Here is a 24908-nt window from a genome sequence, read left to right as displayed (position 1 = left end):
GAGTTTGTTTCTGTTTTGTTTGTTTATTTTGTTCTTTAGATTCCACATATAAGCAAGATCACAGTACATCTGTCTTTCTGTGTCTTGCACTCCACTCCAGGTCCATCCATGCAACCACAAATGGCAAGAACCCATTCCCCTCCATGGCCAAGCAATATTCCATTGTATATATGTATCACCTTACCTTTATCCATATCCATCAACAGACACCCAGGCTGCCTCCACATCTTGGCCATTGTAAACAATGCTGCAATGAACATGTGGATGCATTCATCCTCTCGAAGTAATATTTTGGGTTTCTTTGGATAAATACCCAAAAGTGGGATTACTAAATCCTTCTTTGTCTTTTGTTACAGCCTTTATTTGAAGTCTATTTTGTCTTGTATAAGTATTGCTGCCTTAGTTTTTTGTTTGTTTCCATTTTCATGAAACAACTCTTTCCCATCCCTTTACTTTCAGTCTGTGTGTACCTTTCGATCTGAAGTGAATCTCTTATAGGCAGCATCTGTAAGGGTCTTGTTTTCTTATCATTCAGCCACCTTAGTTTTGATTGAAGCATTTAACCCATTTACACTTAAAGTAATTGTTGATATGTAGTTATTGCCATTTTAGTATTCATATTTTTTATCTTTTTTATCTTAAAGAAATTCTTCTAACATTTCTTGTTATACTGATTTGAAGGTGATGAACTCCTTTAACTTTTTCTTGTCTGGGAAGTTCTTTATCTTTCCTTCCCTAGGTAGAGTAATCTTGTTTGTAGGTTCTTGCTTTACATCACTTTGAATATTTTGTGCCAACCCCTTCTGGCCTGCAAAGTTTCTGTTGAGAAATCAGTTGACAATCTTATGGGAACTCTCTTGTAGGTCATTAGCTGCTTTTTTCTTGCTGCTTTTAAGATTCTCTCTTTGTCTTTAACGTTTGGCATTTTAATTATGATTGTCTTGGTGTTGGCCTCTTTGGGTTCATCTTGTTTGGAACTCTCTGTGTTCTTGTATATCTATTTCTTTCTCCATATTAGGGAGGTTTTCCATCATTATTTATTCAAATAGGTTTTCAGTTTCTTGCTCCTCTCTCTTCTCCTTTATAATGGGAATGTTGGTATGCTTGATGTTGTGTCAGAGGCGCCCTAAACTGTCCTCATTTTTTTGCTTTTTTTTTTCTTTTTGCTGTTTGTGCGTTTTCTGCTACTTTAATTTCTGATTCTCTGATTTGACCCTCTGCTTCATCTACTGTTGAATTTCTCTAATGTATTTTTCATTTCAGTTATTGTAGTCTTTATTTTTGACTGGTTCTTTTTTGTTTTCTATCTCTATTTTTATGTTTCCTAGGTTTTTGGGTTTTTTGGTTTTTTTTTGAAGTTCTCCCTGAGATCATTGAGCATCCTTATAACCAGTGTTTGGAACTCTGCATCTGGTAGTTTGCTTGTCTCCATTTTGTTTAGTTTTTTCTTTTTCTGGAGCTTTGTTCTGTTCTTTTATTTGGGACATGTTTCTTTGTCTCCCCATTTTGGCTGCCTCCTGTGTTTGTTTCTATGTATTAACTACCGTATTTGCTGGCGTATAAGATGATTTTTTGGCCCTGAAAAATATGCCTCCAAGTGGGGGGTCGTCTTATACGCCAGGTACACTTCAGATAGACTGCCCATAGTGCTTGCCCCGTGCCATAGTGGCCTCCCGATGCCCACCCACTTCATTCCACATACCGTTCAGGCATCAGCAGCGCTGCTGGGTGTATGCTCGGCTGTTATGCGATTTTGCTGTTATGCGATTTTACCACACTCGCAAAATCGCACACAGCCGACCATACACCCAGTATGATAGCACAAAATCACGAATCGCGATACCATACTGGGTGTATGGTCAGCTGTGTGCGATTTTGCGAGTGTGGTAATTCGGGTTACCGTATATTTCTTTACATATTATGCATTGAAGATTCGCGATTTTGCGCTATCATGGTGCCTGTTAGAATGTTGAAGAGCTCGCACTTGCGCACTAGTGAAGTCCCAGGGAGATGCTGATGCAAGGGTGGACCAGACTGCTATAGTGACAGGGCGGGCAAACAGGGAGCAGGGACCAATCAAATCAGGCTTTGTATACAGCCAACCACAATACTGCACCATTGTACAGTACAGCATAGAAAATGTCGACCAGTCAAACCCCTATCATCCCTATCATGGCACCAGCCAAAAGAAAGAAGTATGATGCAAATTTTAAACTGAAAGTTATAAACTTTGCTAAGGAAAATAATAATTGTGCTGCTGCAAGACAATATGGAGTAACAGAAAAGATGGTTCGGGACTGGAAATCAAATGAGAAAGCATTAAAGAGTATGCCAAGGGGTAAGTGTGCATTAAGAAGAGGCACCCCACACTGGCCAGAACTCGAAAAACATGTAGCAGACATGGTGGCTCAACATCGCCAAAACGGTTATGTGGTGACACGAAATACAATACGCTTGTTTGCACTTCAGTGGGCCAAATCAAATCTGATATTGTTTTACCTTTTATTTGGTGTGTGGAAGGTGTGCGGAAGAGGGGATAGTCTTATACGGCGAGTATATAACAAACTCTGTATTTTGAGTGGAAATGTTAGGGGGTCGTCTTATACGCCCAGTCGTCTTATACGCCGGCAAATACGGTAGGACTGCTATGTCTACCGATGTTAGTAGAGTGGCTTTATGTAGTAGGTGTGCTATGGGGCCCATTTGCACAGTCTCCCTGGTCACCTGAGCTGAGTGCTCCAGCTGTAGGTCTTTCTTTTTTACACAACAGACTCCAAGGAATAAAAATCCCTTTCATTCTTTCATAGAAGTATGCTGCTATATTACTTAATATAAGTATTGGTATTATCTTTGGTCAGGTGCCCAGAAACTATTAAGGCCCATATTCAAGTTTTTAAAACATCTAAGACTTAAGTAATAAAAATCAATTTTCTATTTAATCTTCAAAAACATCTGTTACTTTCCAGTTAGTTAAACCAGAACTCAGTCTGCTTCTAGAATCAATGTGTGTGGCTGATTGGTGGGATCTTAAAATAGCATCCTTCTCCTTTATCTCCTGCCTCTGTCTATCCCACCCAAACCAACGCCCTCCAGAGTCCTTCATCAGTCTTGAATAGGAAAACTTGATGCCCAGAGTTGAGAGGCTAGGTAAGAATGGAGAAGGTAAATGTCACTGCTGTGTTCAGTTCAGTGGGAAGAGGGGAATGCCTTAACCAGAAGTGTTTTTAAATAGTTTAAAAATATTTTTAAATTATTTTGTTTGAAAAGTTTTCTTTTTTTTTTCTTTTTGCCCTATCCTTAGGAAAGAGTTGGAAATACATGGGAGGGGGGGAAAGTACATTAAAGACTATATTTGTTTGCCATACATTGTATTAGTCTGCCATAACAAAGTACCACAGGCTGGGTGGCTTAAACAATAGAACTTTATTCTATCACCGTTCTGGAGGCTAGAAGTCCACAGTAAGGTTGGTTTCTTCTGCGGTGTCTCTCCTTGACTTGCAGACGGCTGCCTTCTCATGATATCCTCACATGGCCTTTTCTCTCTCTCTCTGCACATCTCTGGTGTCTCTCTGTATGTCTTAATCTTCACGTCTTATAAGGACGCCAGTTTGGTTGGATTAGGACCCACATTAACAGCCTCATTTTAATTTAATTACTTGTTTTAAAGGCCCTGTCTCCAAAATACAGTCACATTCTAAGGTACTGGAAGTTAGGGCTTCGACATATGAATTTGGGACAAGGGGACACATTCAACTCATAACAATGACATTCCAGAAAATGTTTTGAGCCACTACTCCCTCCCACCCCCAATCCTTTCTAGAAGGCTCATAGGAACCTGGCAATCTTGCTGTCAGAAAATTCCTCCCAGTCCTTCCTTCCCTTTCAACACTGACCTCTCCTTCAGCCCTCAACACAAAGTCACCTGGTGAGCAGGAGATGTTCTTTTGTCATTAACTCTCACCATGAAATCTTGAGTAATCCACTGTAGAGGGAAACACTAATAGAAAATATATATATATATATATATATATATATATATATATATATTTCTTAAAACAAATGGCAAAAGAAGAGAGTTATTCAAAACATGTAACCTTTATTACCTCAGATCAGATTGTAAAATAAAGTTTCTGTAAAGCAGCATCCATACAACACAACCTCACCTGTGGGAAGAAATCCATTGAACCATCACTGTAACACAAAATAGTGTATATAATAGTTCTCTTTGATGTATTCATTCCTTAGAAAAGGGACGCAGTAAACAGAGGCCCACTAAGGAAATCTCTGATGATTGAATCTCCAACACCACAGACATTGACAGCATTGGTGTTTGGTGGAAGGTATGCCTCCCAGGAACATCTTAATTCCAAGCACAGGACAGCCACTCACACATGCCACTCACCCTAGCTATGCTACTCTAAGGATCCAAGAATAAAGGGTGCTCCAGTTCCTATCAGCTGCAATTTGAAATGAACTCTAGAAAAGTTTCTAGAAGTAAGGCCAATGGTTGGTTATTCCCATTCCAGAATGTATAAGAGTTTAATTGCGGCCCCTGAGAGTAGTTGGTCTACGTTAAAACATGGCCAAGTTCCATCATTCAACACCTGCTTTGAAGTGGATGCTAGCCTAAAGTCAGGCCCAGAATTTTTTTATTTGTCCTTCTACTAATAATCTTGATAGAATCATGAATACTACTAGAATTCTACCCAGGAGAGGAACTCAGAATCAAACTCCTCCTCAGGGTAGCAGAGAAATTTTTTTTCTTCCACATTGTACTCGCCTTTGCCTCTTATAATTTCACAGATCTTATTGTGAGTGCCCCGGTCTCTGAGAAATAATGGCACTGCCATTTATTCCGGGTGAAGGTAGAGCCCAAGGCTTCCTTTGGTTATTCTTGAAAAGCGAATTAAAAAAAAAAAGTCCCATATAAAAATGAACTCTTGAATTAATGGTAAAGAGGGCTTCATACACAGACGCAGGGATTTGATATAATGAGCCTATAAAAATAAGTCTCAGGACACATACTTTATAGATGAACTTTTCCTACTTTGTCACAAGTTTCTCAGTACTTTTCTAGTCTTTCTCCAAACCTTGATACTTTTCAAATTTTTAATTTTCTTGACTTTTCCTAAACAGCAGAAGGAACACCCTGCCCCCAAGTGTTTTAGTTCCTCATTCTTTCTACATACAGAGGTTTTAGAGGGCTCTCCTTTCTTTGAAGAATTTGTCTGCTTTGTTTGGTCAAAGAAATGCTTTGAACTTGATCTGTGACTGACTGCTTATCTCCGTTTCAATAGATCTATTCTTGGATAGACGATATAACTGAGCGGTACCCTGATATGGTTGAAAAAATCCACCTTGGATCATCATTTGAGAAGCGCCCACTTTATGTTTTAAAGGTATGTTGCAGGGAGAGTCATTGATCTTTGAACTTTGGAGGATGTGTTAATTCTCCAGCAGTGCTTGTGATAACTTAGATTTTTTTTCTTTGAGTTCTGGGAATATTTGTATTATAAGTGTTCCTCAACTTTAATACCCAGCTATTTAAGGTTGGTTACAAATTTTTTTGTCCTTTACTAATGCAATGTTGTTCTATAGTGGAAACCCCAGTTTTAGAATCAACTCTGTCTCTGTTTAAGTGACACAAGCTTCAGGACCTACTGTCATAAAATGAAGGGAGTGGTCTGGGCTATTTCTCAAGTCCTTGTTTTATTTACACCACCACGAAAACCACCACCACCGCCTCTGACTGGCTTAGAGAGAGAGAGAGAGAGAGAGAGAGAGAGAGAGAGAGAGAGAGAGAGAGAGAGAGACTGTTATTGGACAAAGATTGACACTGATGCAGTTTTTGGAACCAAAGAAGAGCTGAACAGCCAAACCCAAGGAAAGACAGGAACCAGCACAATGCTGGGGTATTAGCAATAGGGCTGATGTAATAGCTTCTGTTCCAACACAGTCCATTTGGTTACTTATTTTTAGTTGAATAAATGGGACTTAGTAAAGGTGAGTGAATATAGAAACAGGAAGAATTTTGGGGAGCCATGAAACCATACTAATTCCTGCTTGTTAATTTCTAATTCTTTACTTATGTTATTTTACCACTCTTCCCCCTAAAAATATTTTTTTTGAGTTAAAAAGAAGCTCTGGAAAACTTTTAATCATTGGGAAAATAAAAAGTAAGTACCTAAGAAAAATGGTGAGGGAGTCCAAGTTTATCTTTGGTACCACAAGCTTCCCTTTCCCAAGCATTTCCCTATTTCACACCTCCCACAGAAAGGTACCCAGCCAACACATACCATTTTACCTCTAATTAAGTGTGAAAAAATTGCCTGAAGCACTAGTTCTCTAGTCTCCACTTCTATATTTTTACATGCAGCAATGGAATGAGTAGTTTAATGTGGGGGACTAGGATTCTGCTCAAGATGGCAGAATAGGTAAACCTTGTGCTTGCCTCTTCTCATAGCCACATCAAAATTACAACTAAACTGCAGAACAACCACCATTGATAATCACCTGAAGTCTAGCTGAACTGAAGTCCTGCAACTAAGGACATGTAGAAGAAGCCACCTCAAGACTAGTAGGAGGGGCAGAGACACAGAATGGGATGGTCCCAAACATGCATGTGACTGCTATAAATTAGGAGGGATATCATGGCTGCAGAGGTCCTCCATGGAGGAGCAAGGGGTCCCAGCCCCACACTAGGCTCCCCAGCCCAGGGTTCCAGTGCCAGAGAGAGAAGTCCCCAAAACTTATGGCTGTGAAAATCAGCAGAAATTATGGCTAAGTGATATGAAGGGCTGCTAGTCGCAAGCGTTCCTCTTACAGGGCCCATTCACAGTTTTACTCAATGATGTATTCACTCACTCATGCCCCAGTACTGGGGCTGCAGCTCAAAAGGCTCTGGGGACATACAAGAAGGAATTGAGTTGTCTGGCTTCAGAGGGAAGGCTGAGGGCCAGCTTTCTCCCAGAGAGAAGAAGTACAGGAAGAAGTCATTGTTTCTTTGTTGAGCCCTCCCCACTCCTGGAGTGCAGACACAGGCAGCCAACACATCTGAGTCTTCATCAACATAGCTAACACCACTCATTCACCTGGTGATTCCCTGAGACCCTGCCCCATCCAACTTTCGAGGACACCCAAGCTGTGGCTTTCCCATGTAAATGGCCTGTCTTGGCTCATGCTGTGGACTTTCCTACAACATTTCTCAAAGGTTCACAAACCCAAACAAGCAGCACCTCGCTTTGGTATTTCTTGTACCTCTTATCGAGCAGCCCAAAGCCCATCACTTGGTTTGTGGCTTGGCCTCTCAAGAGGACCTCCAAGCACAGTGTGGGTGGCAGCCATCTGTGGATTGTTTTGTGGTTCATGCTAGGTGGCTCCTGGCAGAATACAGGCTGCAGCTAAACTCGGCCTGTGGCAGGGCCTTCCCAGGAGGCCCCAGGGCTGGCACTCCAGATTGCCATCATCAGACCCAGTGGAAGCATCACCTGGCTGCTCATAGGATGACCCAAAGGGCAGTCTAAGCAGAAAGCAGAGCCTTACTTAAGTGAATCCTGCTCCATAGGATCAGTCTCTGCACAATAGCTCCTCCACTGTAGTCTCAGAAAGTACTTACAATCAATCATGTATTAGAGGGAATCAACAGTAGATTAAATGAAGCACAGGATCGAATCAGCAATTTAGAAGATAAGGTAGCAGGAAACACCCAATCAGAAACGCCCCCACTTTCTCCCCACCAAAAAAAAGAATCCCCCCAAAATGAAGATGGTTTAAGGGGCCTGTTGGACAACATCAAGCATACCAACATATGCATCATAGGGGTAGATGAGAAGAGAGAAGAAGAGAGAGAACAAGAAATTTAAAACTTATTTGAAAAAATAATGGTGGAAAACTTCCATAATGTGGTGAAGGAAATAGATATACAAGCCCAGGAGTCCCAAACAAGATGAACCAAAAGAGGACAACAGCAAGACACATCATACTTAAAATGCCGAAGGTTAAAGATGAAGAGAGAATCTTAAAAGCAGCCAGAGAAAAGCAGTTAATTACCTACCTACAAGGGAACTCCCATAAGACTGTCAGCTGATTTCTCAGCAGAAACTTTGCAGGCCAGAAGGGACTGACACAAAATATTTAAAGTGATGGAAATAAGGACCTACAAGCAAGATTACTCTACACAGGAAAGCTTTCATTTAGAATTGAAGGACAGATAAAGAGCTTCCCAGATAATAAAAAGCTAAAGGAGTTCATCATCATTAAACCAGTATTATAAGTAATGTTAAAGGGACTTCTTTAAGAAAAAAAAGATAAAAAATATAAATACTGAAATGGCAATAACTACATACCTATCAAGAATTACTTTAAATGTAAATGGATTAAATGCTCCAGTCAAAAGACAAAGGGTCAAAGGGTAGCTAAGTGGATAAGAAAACAAGACCCTTACATAAGCTGCCTACAAGATACTTCAGATCAAAAAATACACACAGACTGAAAGTAAAGGGATGGGGAAAAAATATATCATGAAAATGGAAACAAAAACAACAAAATCTGGGGTCGCTATATTTACACCAGACAAAATATAATAGACTTTAAAACAAAGGCTATAACAAGAGAAAAGCAGGACACAGTGATCCCACTTCTGGGTATGTATCCAAAGAAACCCAAAATGTTACTTCGAGGAGATAAATGCATCCATATGTTCATTGCAGCATTGTTTACAATGGCCAAGATGTGGAGGCAGCCTGGGTGTCTGTCAATGGATAAATAAAGAGGAGGTGGTCCCTATGTACAGTGGAATATTGCTTGGCCATGGAAAGAAATGAGTTCTTGCCATCTGTGATGGCATGGATGGACCTAGAGGATGGACCTAGGGGCTGATGGACCTCTGTCTGATACATCAGACAGAGAAAGACAAATGCAATGTGATTTCACTTATATGTGGAATCTAAAGAACAAAATAAACAAACAAAACAGAAACAAAACAAAACAGAATATTTTGATGGTTGCCAGAGTGGAGGTGGCTTGTGGGGGTCTGTAAAAAAGGGGGAGGGATTAAGAAGTACAAACTGGTTGTTACAAAATACTTTAGGAGTGTAGGCTATAGCATAAAATTGTAGTAACTATGTATGGTGTCAGATGGGTACAAGATTTATCAGGGTGATAGATGGGAGGGGGCTGGGGAGCAGGGTAAGAAAAGTGAAGGGATTAAGAAGTACAAATTGGTAGTCACAAAATTTTCATAGAGATGTAAGGTAAAGCATAGGGAATATGGTCAATGATATGGTAATAACTATGTATCATGCTAGGTGGGTACTAGACTAGTCAGGGGGAACACTTCTTAGATTATTTTAATGTCTAACCACTATGCTGTACTCCTGAAATGAATATAAAATAATATTGAAAATCAACTGTAATTAAAACTTTTTAAAGGTGGGGAAAGGTGAAGGAGAATAAGAGGTTTAAATTTCCAGGTATAAAACAAATAATTCATGGGGATGTAATGTACAGCATAGGGAATATAGTCAATAATATTGTGATAGCATATAGTATGGTGTCAGGTGGTTGCTGGACTTACCACAGTGATCACTTTTTTTTTTTTAAGATTTTTATTGGGGAATTGGGGGAAGGGGAACAGACAAGTTGCTGTCCTTTTGTTCTTCAGTCTAGTTGTGGAGGACGTTGCTTCACTGGCCCAAGTTGGCACCATCATTGCGCTTTTCCCGGGCGAGGCAGATCGGTCACCGGCTTCTGGAGGGCCACTCACTGCGGCTGCTGGCGGCTCACGCTGGCTGCTGCTACACACGGTAGCCCATGGCAACCCACTGCAGCAGGGGCTGCAGCCTACGCCGTCACTGGCAACTCATGGCAGCCCAGCTCCAGGTTGAGCTGCTGTTCAGCATCTTAACTGTAGAGGGCAGTGTCACTGGCCCTCATATGTGGGATCCAAACCGGGGTCCTCTGATATCCCAAGCCAGCTCTTAACCACCGTGCCACTCAGCCGGCCCAATGATCACTTCTTTAGGTGTGTAAATGTTCAATAACAATGTTGTAAACTTGAAACTAACATAATATTGTATGTTAACTATATCTTAATAAAAATCTTTTAAAAATAAATGTGAGGGAATCAAAAGAGCTTTAAATCTAGAGTCATGGCTCCGAAACTTAATCCAATTTTCACCAGCTATTTGACCTTAGCTAGTAATTTCATCTCTTCACCTTTAATCTCACCTGGTTTTAATTTCCCTTGAGAATTCTCAAAGGAACACAGACAATAATGTATGCTTCAGAGATTTGTTAAAAGGATTAAATATAACCCCTAAATAAATGTGTTATCCTGAGGCTTCCTGTTACTTTTTTTGGTTTTCTTTTGGCAGGTTTCTAGAAAGGAACAAAGAGCCAAAAATGCTGTGTGGATTGACTGTGGAATTCATGCCAGAGAGTGGATCTCTCCTGCTTTCTGCTTGTGGTTCGTAGGCTATGCAGTAAGTACAGTTTCACTTTCTCTTAAATCAGTTTCTCATTATGTGGCCTAAGGCCACTTGTGTCAGAATCAGCTGGGCTGTTTATTAAATGCCTTTTTCCATTCACATCCTAGAATTCCTGACTTAAAATCTCTGGAGGTGAGGCTTAAAAACCTGCAAACTTTCACAAGCTTTCACAAATTTTCACAAGCTTCCCAGGTCATTTTTATGCATATTAAGTTGGAGAACCATAACATCAAGCATTTAAATCACCCTCGTTTGATGGCCTTTTCCTTCCTACATTTTTAGCTGGGACTAAACACTGGAAAATAATTAAGAAACAATTGTAATATTTTTGCAAGTAGAAGAAAGAACTAAAGCAATTATCTAAATTGAATCCCAATTATTTTTTTCTTTCTTTAAACAAAAGATTGATAAATGTAATGATATTCAAGAATTTTTGTTCATCAAAAGACACCATTAAGAGAGTAAAAATATAAACTTTAGGGAGGAAGAGTTATTTGCTTCATAAACAACTAGTAACCAGGATTTTTTTTAAAAGATCCTCCAAATAAGAATGAAAAAAAAAAGAAAAAAAATCCTCCAAATCAATAAGAAAAAGTCAGCTAACCATAGGAAAAAACATCAAAAACTTAAATAGGTGCATTATAAATGAGAAAAACCTACATAATCAGTAAATATATAATAAACTTTTGCTCATATGCACCAGAATAACCCCAAGAATGTTCATAGTAATGATTCACATTAAAAACCCCTATAATTAGTGGATATAGTAATTGTGGCATACTCATACAATGGAATGAATGTTATACAGCACAAGAATGAATAAACTACTACTGTATATAAGAACATGAATGAAGCTCACAAACATAATAATGAGCAAAAGAAATAAGTTACATAACGATACATAGAGAGTAATTACACTTACCTGTATGTGTATATCAAAATCAGGCAAAACTAAACTATACTGTTTGCAGATGTATAAATTTGTGGTAAAAGTATAAAAACAAAGCAAAGAAATAATCATTTATTTCCAAAACACTCATGCCAAGTATAGTTTTAAGTGCTCTGCAAATAATAACTCACATTTTCATCATCATCATCATTATCATCATCATTTTTACCTCTGGGGGCTGTAGCATTATGATTGGAAGGAGCGATATGGGAACCTTCTTAGATGCCATTTGTAGTATTTATTCACTCATGCATATGTTTTATAATAATTATTTTTTAATTATTTATTTCTTTTTTTTCAGTTACAGTTGACATTGAATATTATTTTATATTACTTTCAGGTGTACAGCATAGTGGTTAGATACTTATATAATTTGTGCAGTGATTCCCCCAATTAGTCTAGTACCCAACTGGAACTATACATACAGCAGGTGCCAAAAAATTGTATTGCGGGAGACCAGCTCCCACAGGTCCAGGGGTTCCCTCAGGTGGAGACAGTGTTGGGGAGGAAGCGAGACACAGGGGTGCCGCTTTCAAGAAGAAGTGTCTCACTTTATTTTTACAGCATGTCCCTTTTATACTGGACAGTTGACCTTTTCCAGAGTTAAACTTTTGCCCTTTAGGAAGTTGTTTTTCTCAAAGTTTTTCTTCCTTGGGATGTTTCTGTTACAGGGTACAGCCTGACCTGTTCTATACTAATGACTAACTTATTTTAACTATGTTTCAATCTCTATCTATAACGGCTTTGTGGCTAGAACTGAGTTCCTGCCCTGGCGCCCAAAGAATGTTTGAAATTACTATGGCTATCTAGCAATTATTTCAAACACTACTGGCTAAACAGGATCTTAAGAATTATAAGGTGCATAACTTGTCTATTACTAAGAAACTAACAGGAAAACAGAATTATCGCAATATGTCTAAAACTCACTTATTCAGTTTAAGATAAACTAAACAACCAATATAAGAAGGGGTGTCAGATCTTCGTCCTACTGGGGGGCATCCAAAGGGGAATTAAAAAACTTTTAAGATATAAACCAGTATCTGTTTCTCAGTCAGAGCTTCAGACTTTGTCACAATAGCAGTGCGCTTGGCCATGTCAGACACTGAGGCGCAGCCGGCTCCCAACAATGTATATACATTTTAAGAAAGGAAAACTGTATTAAAATTGTAATACTTAGTATGTACAGATAACAAAAGATGAATGCAAGTCATGTTTGACTCCTTCAGTTACAAGAGGTGCTCAAAGTGGTTACCATCAACATTCAGACACTTCTGATTAAGGAGAACTACCGCTTGAGCAATGGTGACCAAAGTGTCCACTTGTATACATTTTTTTGGCACCCCCAGTAGTTGTTGCAATATTATTGATTATGTGCTGTACTTCACATTACCAAGACTATTTATTTATGTATTTATTTATTATTTTTTATTAGTTTCAGGTGTACAAAACAATGTAATAGTTAGACATTTACACCCCTCACAAAGTGATAACCCCTCCAATCTACTAACCTTCTAATATCCTATATAGCTGTTACAATACCATTGACTATCTTCACTGTGCTGTACTCCACATCCCCTAGATATATATATCTATAATATGTATCTATGTATCTATATATATAGATATTTAAAATTTATCAATTTTACTACATATATTTAATTATAGTTGACATTCAATATTATTCTATTTCAGCTTCAGATGTATAGCTTATTGGTCAGGCATGTCTGTGAAGTGATCCCCCTGATAAGTCCACTGCCCATCTGGCACCCTACATAATCTTTACAACATTATTGGTTAAATACCCCATACTGTATTTCATATCTCTGTGGCTATATTATGACCACTAATTTACACTTTCTAATCCCTCCACCTTCTCCCCCATTTCTACCTAATGATGATTTTTTAACTATCAATTGTATTTCTTAATGCTTTTACATTTTTCACCCAGCTCCCCAAACCCCCTCACCTCTGGCAACCACCTCTTTGCTCTCTGTATCTATGAGCCTGTTTCTGTTTTATTCGTTTATTTTGTTGTTTAGATTCCACATATAAGTGAGATCATATGGTATCTGTGTTTCTCATTCTGACTTATTTCACTTAGCATAATACCCTCTAGGTCCATCCATGTTGTCACAAATGGTAAGATTTAATGCTTTTTTAAAGCCAAGTAATATTCCATTATACATATGTACAACATCTTTATTGAATTGTCTGTTGATGGGCACTTGGGTTGCTTTAATATCTTGGCTATTATAAATAGTGTTACACTGAACATAGGGATGCATATACCTTTTCAAATTAGTGTTTTGGATTTCCTCAGGTAAATACCCAGAAGTGGAGTTGCTGGGTCATAAGGTAGTTCTATTTTTTAATGTTTTGAGGAACCTCCATACTCTTTTCCATAGTGGCTGCACCAATCTGCAATCTTACCAACAATGTACAAGGGTTCCCTTTTCTCTGCATCCTCACCAACACTAGTTGTTTGTTGATTTATTGATGATAGCCATCCTGACTGGTGTGAGGGGTATCTCATTGGGGCTTTTATTTGCATTTCTCTGATGATTAATAATTTTGAGCATTTTTAATATGTCTGTTGGCCATCTGTATGTCCTCTTTAGAGAAATGGCTATTTAGGTCCTCCGCCCATTTTTTAATTGGATTGTTTGTTTTTTTGGTGTTGCATGAGTTCTTTGTAAATTTTGGATATTAACCCCTTATCAAATGTATGATTGGCAAAATATCTTCTCCTATTCAATAGCCTGTCTTCATTTTGTTGGTGGTTTCCTTTGCTGTGCAAAAACTTTGTAGTTTGAAGTAGTCACATGTTTATTTTTCTTTTTTCCCCTTGCTTGAGGAGATAGATGAGAAAAAATATATATCACTAAGAGCAATGTTAGAGAGTTTACTGCCTCTATTTTCTTCTAGGAGGTTTATGGTTTTGGGTCTTACATTTAAGTATTTGATCCATTTTGAGTTTATTCTTGTATATGGAATAAGAAAGTGATCTAGTTTCATATTTTTGCATGTATCTGTCCAGTTTTCCCAACACCATTTATTGAAGAGACTATCTTTACCCCACTGTATGTTCTTGCCTCCTTTGTCATAGATTAAATGACCATATATAAGTGTGAGATTATTTGGGGACTCTGTATGCTGTTCCATCAATATATGTGTCTGTTTTATGCCAATACCATGCTCTTTTGATTATTGTAGTCTTGTAACATAGTTTGACATCAGGTAGTATGATACCTCCAATTTTGTTATTTTTTTCTCAAGATTGTTGTGACTACTTGGGGTCTTTTTTAGTTCCATATAAATTTTAGAATTATTTATTCTAGTTCTGTGAAAAATGCCATTGGTATTTTGATAGGAATTGCACTGAATACAAGGTCTGACAATTAAACACTTTTTCTAGGATGAGTTCGCAAGCTTAATTGTCCAACCTCGCATATACATTGCTTTGGGTATTATGGACATTTTATTATTATTATTATTATTNAGCCATCCTGCCACCTGTTGGCAGCTCACGGCTGCTCAGCTCGGGCTGACTCGAACCACTGTTGCTCAGAGCTCAAACTCTTGAGCGAGCTCTTATTATGGACATTTTAAAGATGTTAATTCTTCCTACCCATGAGCATTGTATGTTTCCATTTATTTGTACGTTCTTCAGTTTCTTTCTTCAGTGTCTTATAGTTTTCTGAGTACAGGTTTTACCTCTTTGGTTCAAGTTATTTCTAGGTGGTTTTTGGGGGGTTTTGATGCAATTATAAGTGGAATTATTTTCTTAATTTCTCATTCTAACAGTTCATTATTGATATGCAACCAATGTCTGAATACTAATTTTGTATCCTGCTACTTTACTGAATTCATTTATCAGTTCAAATAGTTATCATTGTCAGACCTCGTATGTTCATCAGGGATAATGACCTATAGTTTTCTTTTTTTGTAATGTCTGTCTGGTTTTGGAATCAGGGTAATGCTGGTCTCATAAAATGAGCTTGGGAGCATTCCCTCCTCTTGAATTTTTTGGAATAGTTTGAGAAGGATCAGTGTTAATTTTTCTTTGAAAGTTTGGTAAAATTCACCTGTGAAGCCATCCAGTCCAGGACTTTCGTTTGTTGGGAATATTTTTTATTACTGATTATTCAATTTCATTAGTAGTTATCTTTTGATTCATATTTTCTGTTTCTTCTTTATTCAGTCTTGGAAAGTTATGTCTGTAGGAACTTATCCATTTCTTCCTGATTGTCCAATTTGTTGGCATATAATTGTTTGTAGTATTTTCTTATACTCCTTTGTATTTCTGTAGTGTCAGTTGTCACTTCTCTTCTTTCATTTCTGATTTTATTTATTCAAGTCCTCCTTCCTTTTGTCTTGATGAGTCTGCTTAAAGTTTTATATATTTGGTTAACCTTATCGCAGAACAAGTTCTTGGTTTCATTGATCTTTTATATTGTGTTTTTAGATTCTATTTCATTTATTTCTGCACTGATATTTATTATTTCCTTCTTTCTACTCACTTTGGGCTTTGTTTGCTGTTCTTTTTCTAGTTCCTTTAAATGTAAGGTTAATACATTTAGAGAATAGTGTGAAAACTCATTGGATACCACATGTTTGGAGAACCCCATGATACACAGATCTCAAATTAATAGTAAAGAATTAGTATATTCATGACCATGTTCAACTTGGCTGAAAATATTATTTGAAAAAAATCATGTCTTTAAACACAGCTGATAGTTATAAGTCAGAATTATAAAGCTTATAGAATTTTAGAGGTTATGCTACTTCAGTGACATGAATAGATATCTAGGTTGTATGCTTTTGAAGTATAGATAACTGGATAAATGTCAAATCTGAAAAGATTTTAATACGTAATAGTATTATTCTCAAACTTAATTCAGGACGTTTCTTGGATTTCTCTGTATCTGTGTAACCCTGCTGTAATCCTCACAATGCCTGGAGAGGAATACAGGTTTGCCCAAGTACAACTCAATCTTATCCTTAGCCAATCAGGAAAATACCTAAAGTCCTAAGGATACTATAACATTATCCAGCTGATCTATTCAGGTCATCCTTTCATCAGCAGTGACCTCAATGGATCTTCTCCACTTACAGGCACTGAGAAGTCCCCTTATTGCACAGTTCCCTCTGTCCTTCCTTTTTGTAAGGGCACTATCCTTCCTTTTTCATCCACTCACTGCCCATTTGGAGCCTTGCTTATTAGACAAGAAATTCCAGGGCTAACATTGATCATCTCTTAGAGCTTAGCTTTTTGCTGAAAGACTTACATCCAATCATTGATAAGGGTAGGAAGGAAATAAAGAGAGTAAAGCAGACAAAGAAACCCACTATGCTACATCTATTAAAAGTTCAGTAAACACTGCTTAAATGAAAATAAATGCTTTATTATTTTGAAATAAATGAAATCTCATCTTTATCTGATAATAAATGCTATGTTATTACTGAACATGACTCTAACATAAATTTACAAATTTGTAGCATAAAAATGTATTTAACTAGTTACTCTACTATTTATGATAGTTTATTTTATTCTGTAAAATTTGCTCCCTTCTCATTAAGCTTTCATTTCTGACCCATATTAGATTAAAAAACAACTTGTACTTTTGCTTTCCTTTCTCCTATGTTTCATAAGTGGTTATCCATTGCAAAGAATTTTAATATGACTCATGATTGTCTTAGGGAAATGTGGATATAAAATTTTAAATATTGAAAGAGAAAATCATATAAAGTTTTTACTATAGCTAAGGTTGGATTTAAAAGACATTTTTCTTTTGTCAATAATAAAAAAAAACATTTCTTAAAGTTTTTTGAGTAAGGTGTAAAGTGACAAATAATTGTAAATTAATCCACAAATTAAAAAGTAGCAATGTTGCCACAAATGAAGATTTTATACCAAAGCTTAGTCCTAGATGAAATGGTTTATTTTAACCAGCTGAAATTTATCTTTGTGTCTCTCCTGCCTCTATATTTGGTTATTTTGGGGGTGAACTTCTTAGTCATCAGAATGAGGATGTTATTGATCATGTTGAAATAGGTGACTCTAAGGTAGATGTGAGTCTAAAACAGAGAAGAGCAGTGTCAGGTGGTGCCTATTAGGAAACTCATAGCCAGTACCTAGGAAAAGCTACCACTGATTTTAAAGCCAAATGATCTGATGCTTAGAAAACAAACTCTATTGCAGCAAAAAAAATAACTCCACAAGTTATAAAGACAATGTTGAAAATATCACTAGACCCATGTAGGCATAAGACAAGGTTAGTTTAAGCTCTGATTGATATGTATTTTTGAAAAAGAAGTGGAACAATATCTAGGTTTTTTTCCTTAAATCTTCATGGGCTTTATAGATTTAATAAAGAATTCTTTTTGTTTCTTAAAGGAAATTGTAGAAAATATATGGTTCTGTTTTCAGCCTCTATTAAATAGGAAGACCATTTGTCCCATGTCCAAAGTTTTACCACCACTTGGCAGATTAGTACCCTGAATTCAGTCTTTCCAGGAATTGATAGTCTTCCTATAAGTTAAATTTGCCAATCTGAACATGCCAAATGAGTTTTTTGAAAAGAAAAATGCATAAAAGAAACAGACTAAGTTTAGAAGAATATAAAAGAGATATATTAAACATGCTTTGTTTAACTTGTAGGTAACTCAATTCAGTGGGGAAGACAATCTACATACCGGTCTTCTGAGGCACATGGATTTCTATGTTATGCCAGTAGTTAATGTGGATGGTTATGACTACACATGGAAAAAGGTAGGTGAAGGCAAAGGAAACAAAATATACCCCCTTTGGGAATACAGGATACATATGCTGAATTACTCATAGACTCCTGGAACTTGGAACATGGTTTTATTATTTTTTAAAAATGTTTAATTCTCATTATGGAAAAGTTCAAATGTATATGAGTGAAAATAATTGTAAACTCCTATGTACCCATCAGATAGCTTTAAAAACAATCAACTCATAGCCGATCTTTTTTTACCTATATGCCCCACCTACTTCTACCTTGCCCATATTATTTTGAAGCAAACCTCAGACGTCATATCATTTCACCAATTTGTAAAATCATAAATTGCAAAACTTATAACAGCATTCTAACTGAACTTTAACTGATAAGTGAATTTAAACCTTATTACCCTTTAACTCAGTCATGAGCTTAAGTATGAGTATCTTGATCAATTTCATCTACACTGGAAATCATTATCAATGGTGTTTTTAGTCCATTAACATCTTGATTCACGTAAAATGAATTATTCAAGCAATATGAAGTACATTCCTTTCTAATTTAATGAGGGGCACATAAAAACATTACTGAGCATATATAAGCTTAAGTAGCACATGTAAGCACTAAGGAGAATGAGAATAATTGCAGTGATTAGAAACATATGGGATTATGCAGTAATAGTTTCATGTAGGAGGTAATTTATGCAGAAGAAATGGGAATGATGGAAATTAATGAAAAAGTCATCTCAGGTGAGAGGAATACTGTGCATAAAAGCTTGCAGGTAGAGGTGGGCAAGTAAATAGGAAATTCCAAGCATAGTACATAACATGAATTTGGTGTCAATAAATTGTCACATTTGTAGATTATATTATAATAAATGTACTCTTGCACTTGAATCACAATGGAATTCAGCCACCCTTAAGATATTCCTACTTCCCAGCTGGTCTGTGTCTTTGTGTCTTAATTCTGCCAATTAGTGCCTGCAATTTGAGAACCTAATTTCTCCAGGACATTTGTCGCTACCAAACCACAGGTCAGGGGTTGGAAGCAGACTGAGAGGCTTGGCAGAAGGGTTGGTGAGAGTAGGGGAAAAGAGTGCCATATCATCCCAAACTTAGAACTTAAAGTCTGTGCAACTGTTTACATGATCAAGTTTCCCAGTTTACCCCAAGAATTCCCTGGGAATTTGCTTTATGTTTACAAACCAGAGTCAAATCAGTACATTTAAAGGATCCCTCCAGTTAGAGGTGTCTTCTCATCTTTATCCCCTGTATTTTTTTAATTAAATTTATTGGGGTGACATTGGTTAGTAAAATTATATAGGTTTCAAGTGTACAATTCTATAATACATCATCTACCTATTGCATTGTATGTTCACCACCCAGTCAGTTCTCCTTCCATCACCATATATTTGACCTACTTCACCTTCTTGTACCATCCCCATCTTCCCTTGTAAACACTAAACTGTTGTCTGTGTCTATGAGTTTTGGCTTGTTTGTTTGTTTGTTGCTTTCAGTTTTATATCCCACATATGGTTCTCAACTTTTTCTGTCTTATTTTGCTTAGCATGATAATCTCAAGATCCATCCATGTTGTCGCAAATGGCAGTATTTCATCTTTTCTTATGGCTGAGTAATATTCTGTTGTGTATATACCACATCTTCTTTATCCAATCATCTATCAAAGAACACTCCGGTTGTTTCCATGCCTTGGCCACCTGTAGCTTTTAGAGAGTGTTGAATTCAATCTGAAGAGAGCATTGAAACTCATGACTCAACAATACTGTATTATAATCATCAAACTTGCTAAGAGACTAAATCTTAATTATTCCCACCACAAAAAGAAATGATAAGTATGTGATCTGATAGAGGTGCTAACTACCACTACAATGGCAATCATATTACAATATAGAAATATTGTGCACCTTAAATTTACAAAATGTTAGATGTCAAATGTATTTCAGTTTAAAAAAGAAACTCATGACTCATAGTTTTAATCTGAGTTGAAACACAAAGTTATTTTACTTTTCTTAGAAGGAATTCAAACTGACAACCCACAAAATTACTTTAAAAGAAACAAGACTAAACAAGATGGCCAATAAGCAGCTTAGCAAAACCAAGTGGAAATTTTGTTTGTTTAGGTCAAAATTGATCAAATATTATGATTTTGTTGGTTGAAAATGAAATAGTTTGAGTGAACATGGTTGAGACCTGGATAGAAACAAGAGCTATGCAAAAGGAATGCTGTGAAGATGGGGTTGCAGGAGAAAAACACAGCCCTAGCCACTTAGGCTTCAAAAGTCATGTCTTTCCTTGAACTACAAACATGGCCACCCTAGTTATCTGTATTTTGTTTATTTAGGATCGAATGTGGAGAAAGAACCGTTCTTTTCATGAAAATAGTCCTTGCATTGGAACAGACCTGAACAGGAACTTTGCTACTAAACACTGGTGTGGTAGGTTGTTTGCTTTATTTCTAGTAACGTCTCTTTATTAAAAAGGTGATATTAATAAAGAAAGGCCTATTAATTCAAGCTAGTTAGAGGGGAAGCCTATCTGCATCAGGAAATAATTCAAATAATAAATGTTTTAGTTAAATGTAATGCTGTAAATATTGACTAGAGTCAGCAAATCACCTTAGCCTCTCCTCCCTGCTGTTTCCTCGTCTTTAAAAGGAGGAAGTTGGAACAGTTCTCTAAGGTCCCTTCTAGCTTCAAAAATCCTAAAATTCTATTTTTCTAAAATAATAAAGAAGTAACTATTAAATTTCCTGCTTTAATAAACAAATAATTTTTATCCTTAGGATAGCAGAGACCAGGGTTGGGTAAATTTTTTTTTTTTAAGATTTTTATTGGGGAATTGGGGGGACGGGAACAGACAAGCCGCCGTCGTCTTGCTCCTCAGTCCAGCCGTGGAGGACACTGCCTCACCGGCCCAAGCCAGCACCATCATTGCGCTCTTCCCCGATGAGGCAGACCAGTCGCCTGCCTCTGGACAGCCGCTCACTGCGGCTGCCGGCCGCTCACGCTGGCCATCGGCCACACACGGCAACCCACCGCCACAGGCAGCCCACACCGTAGCCGGCGACTCACGGCAGCCCAGCTCCAGGCTGAGCTGCTGCTCAGCATCTTAGCTGTGGAGGGCAGTGTCACCGGCCCTCACATGCGGGATCCGAACCGGGGCCCTCTGGCATCCCAAGCCAGTCCCCAACCATCGCGCCAGTCCGCCGGCCCTAAATTTTATTTGCATAGGTAAATATTTACTTCTATAGTGTTTGAAAACATTTTCTTCTGTGTTCACTATTCACTTTCTTAACCAGAAATTCTTTCTTCCATGAATATCGTAAAGATAAACTTATGTCTAACCCAGTGGGAGTTTATCATCTTGATTTCAATGAGTTAAGGCACTCAGTTAACATTGAGTTAGACATTCAGGAACATTGTCTGCTCTCAGGGAGGTAGGTGCCAGTTCACCCTCCACCCTTCTATTATATTTCATAATCACCACATTTAAAAAAAACAGCTACAAAACAAAACTATGCTGAACAACAAGCTTGAATCATCTATATTTTTGGAAGTGAGAGCATGTGGCTCCTTGGGGACTGTACGGGGTCAAAGCAATTGTAACCACAGAAACACCCTCTTCTTTCTAGTCCTTTGCCTCTACACAATCGTATGTACACGATCTTATATAGTTTCTTTTAGAAAGAAGTGAAAATTCGGGATTTTGAACATTTCATCATTATCCCACAGCACATATGAATACCCCATCAAGGATTACTTACCTTATTTTCTTATTCCCTTCCCCCTCCAGGTCAGAAACTCCAGGGAGCGACCGTTATTCATGACTTAGTACAGTGCCTGACACATGGAGGGTTCTCTGAAATGTTAATTCGATGAACACGTGAATGAATTTAGTTGTTCTAAGAAAGCTAGAGATGCAGTCAGCAAGGAGAGAAAAGAGCAGTTAATCCTGCCTCAGGCTCAAGGGAATCACACAGTGGTTTCTTCATAAGAGCTGCCCTTAAGATTGTCCACTAAAAGTGCCTGCTGAGACCCAAAGACACCGCAGCAGTGATAACTGGGCGGGGGGCACAGAGAAGCAGCAGCTGATATAAAATAGACCTAAATAAACAGAGCTGACAGTTGCTAAGTGCTGAGCAGTTTACATAGTTCATCTCCCAGATTTCATTACCTACATATCATGGATGGAGAATGCCAGACTTTTTTTTTTTTTTTTTTTAAGCTGAGCCATCCTGCCACCTGTTGGCAGCTCAGCGGCAGCTCAGCTTGGGCCGGGCAGTGAACCACTATTGCTCAGAGCTCAAACTCATGAGTGAGCTCTTAATCAACTGAGCCACTCGGCCGGCCTCCTGAGAATGCCAGACTTTAAAAGATGAAGCCCCTTGCTGAAGATGGAGCACAGAGCTAGGAAGTGGCAGAGCTGGGCTATAAAGCCAGGCTAACTGACTCCAAATTTATTGAAATTCTTCTGAAATGTCTGACAATCACTCGTCAGTTAGAAACTCCCTTGTGGAACTTTTTATTTTATCTTCAGGTTCTTTTGATGCTCTATTTTACTTAATATTTTTCATGGTGAACCCAATGTTACATAATTTGAATAGCAAACTAGCCAAAATATATTCCACTATTGTCAACAAGAATGCTGTATTATTACATAGCACAAGAGTTAAAAAACAGAAGTAGAAGCAGCAAGCATATAGAGAAGAAAGAGTTCCAGATAAAAAAAAATAATAATTGTAAGGACTCTTTTTTGCCAAGTGGCCCAGCATCTCGTGAGTACTGTGTAAGTAAGCCAGTGAGAAAGAAAAATTAAATCTTATCTTTTCTTTGTCCCTACCAATAGAATGTGCCTTTATAATACTTTGTAAAAGATCTATTAGAGCACCTCGCTTATTAATAGGAAGTGATGTATCAAGCCTACGTATTTATTTATTAATTTTTATTGGGGAACAGTGTGTTTTTTCAGGACCCATCAGCTCCAAGTCAAGTAGTTGTTTCAATCTAGTTGTGGAGGTAATCGACTGGCAACCTTCGTGTTATGAGCACTGCGCCCTAACCAACTGAGCTAACCAGCTGCCCAATGCCTATGTATTTATTTTACGTTTATTTTACCCTTCCTCTGTATTAAACTTGTGTGTGTGTGTGTGTGTGTGTGTGTGTGTGTCTGTGTGTGTGTGTGCGCGCGCGTGTTGAAGAAGGGAATGGGGTTGAAGGTGTTTTAGTTGGCTAGGACTGCCAAAATAAAAAATACCACAGACTGGGTGGGTTAACCAAGAGAAATTCATTTCTTGCAGTTCTGGAGACTGGAACTCCAAGATCAAGGTGTCAGAGGGTGGGTTCCTCCCAAGGCCCCTCTCCTTGGCTCGCAGATGGCCACCTTCTCTTAGTATCTTTACATGGCCTTTTCTCTGTGTTATGTGTATATCTGGTGTGTCTCTCTCTCTTCTAATAAGGATGCTAGCCATATTAGATCAAGGCCCCACCTTTGTGACTTTATTAAATTTTAATCACCTCATTAAATGCCCTATCTCCAAATACAACACATTGCAGATTAGGGCTTAAACATATGAATTGTGGAGGGGAAGAAGGCCAGAATTCAGTCCATAACAAGGCATTTTGTGAGAACTTCTGGTCTCAAATTTCCGAAGACAGATCCATTCATTTTAAAAAATGTTCAGTTAAATTAGACAGTTTTTGCAATGGGTGTGCAGTAAAAAATCCTTTATTTCTTTTCCTATGAGATAGTCATTTCTCGTAATTATTTTTTATTATATTAAATATATATATAATTTACTATTTTACCATTTTTAAGTGTAAAATTCAGCGGATTAAGTACATTCACAATCTAGTGCAACTATCACCAATATCCATTTCCAAAAGTTTCATCATCCCAAACAGAAACTCTGTAATCATTAAGCAATATCTCCTCATTCCCTACTCTCCCAGCCTCTGGTATTTTTAATCTATTTTTTATCTCTACGAATCTGCCTCTTGTGATATTTCTTGATTCTTTGCATGGTAGACCAAGCACCTATCGGTATAAATGAAGCTCGTAGGCTGAGAGAAATGAAATAGCTTGCCCAGATTAACATGCCTGCCTTAATAGCAAAGAAGAATCTCAGACTCACATTTCCCAACTGCCTGGCTCTTTCCACCAAAATGCTTGACATCCTTTGAGTGAGAGTCACAGAATGAGTATCTGAAGCTGCTGTCTCCACTACAGGAGCCACTAGCCATATGTGGCCACTGAGCACTTGAAATGTGACTTGTTTGAATTGAGAAGTGTAATAATTATAAAATACACACCAGATTTTGAAGTTTTAGTGTGAAAAAGTAGCACAAAATAGCTCATAAATAATTTTTATATTGGTTACATTTGAAATGATACTTTGTACATATTGGGTTAAATAAGCTGTATTATTAAAATTAGTTTCACCTGTTGTTGTTTTTTAAGTGGTTATTTGAAAACTTAAAATAAGTGACTTACATTATATCTCTATTGAACAGCTCTGGTCTGAGGATTCATATTAGGACAGTACCTCTCCCTTCAACTCTTTCATGTCCTCTCCCACTTGTACCCCCAATGTATAGTCTTTATTCTGTAGATACACACACACACACACACACACACACACACACACACACACACACACACACACACACACGAGAGACCTGACAATTAAGTTCGCGAACTTGTAGCAGTGACG

The 24908-nt window shown here is 37.7% G+C and overlaps 1 protein-coding gene across 2 annotated transcripts in view; it reads left to right on the top strand.

Moving 5' to 3' along the window:
- CPB2 (carboxypeptidase B2) overlaps nucleotides 1-24908 on the top strand; it is a 54909-nt gene that overhangs the window by 14602 nt on the left and 15399 nt on the right. For both annotated transcript variants that reach the window (XM_019658706.1, XM_019658707.1), the window contains 4 exons: nucleotides 5298-5399; nucleotides 10374-10481; nucleotides 18098-18208; nucleotides 20541-20634. In XM_019658706.1, coding sequence (XP_019514251.1) covers nucleotides 5298-5399; nucleotides 10374-10481; nucleotides 18098-18208; nucleotides 20541-20634 — 415 coding nt within the window. The remainder of the gene's footprint in view (nucleotides 1-5297; nucleotides 5400-10373; nucleotides 10482-18097; nucleotides 18209-20540; nucleotides 20635-24908) is intronic.

The sequence above is a fragment of the Hipposideros armiger genome, unplaced genomic scaffold, assembly GCF_001890085.2.
Source record: "Hipposideros armiger isolate ML-2016 unplaced genomic scaffold, ASM189008v1 scaffold_287, whole genome shotgun sequence".
Taxonomy (NCBI): domain Eukaryota; kingdom Metazoa; phylum Chordata; class Mammalia; order Chiroptera; family Hipposideridae; genus Hipposideros; species Hipposideros armiger.
The sequence above is the reverse complement of the archived record's forward strand: the minus strand, read 5'-3'. Positions and strand labels throughout refer to the sequence as shown.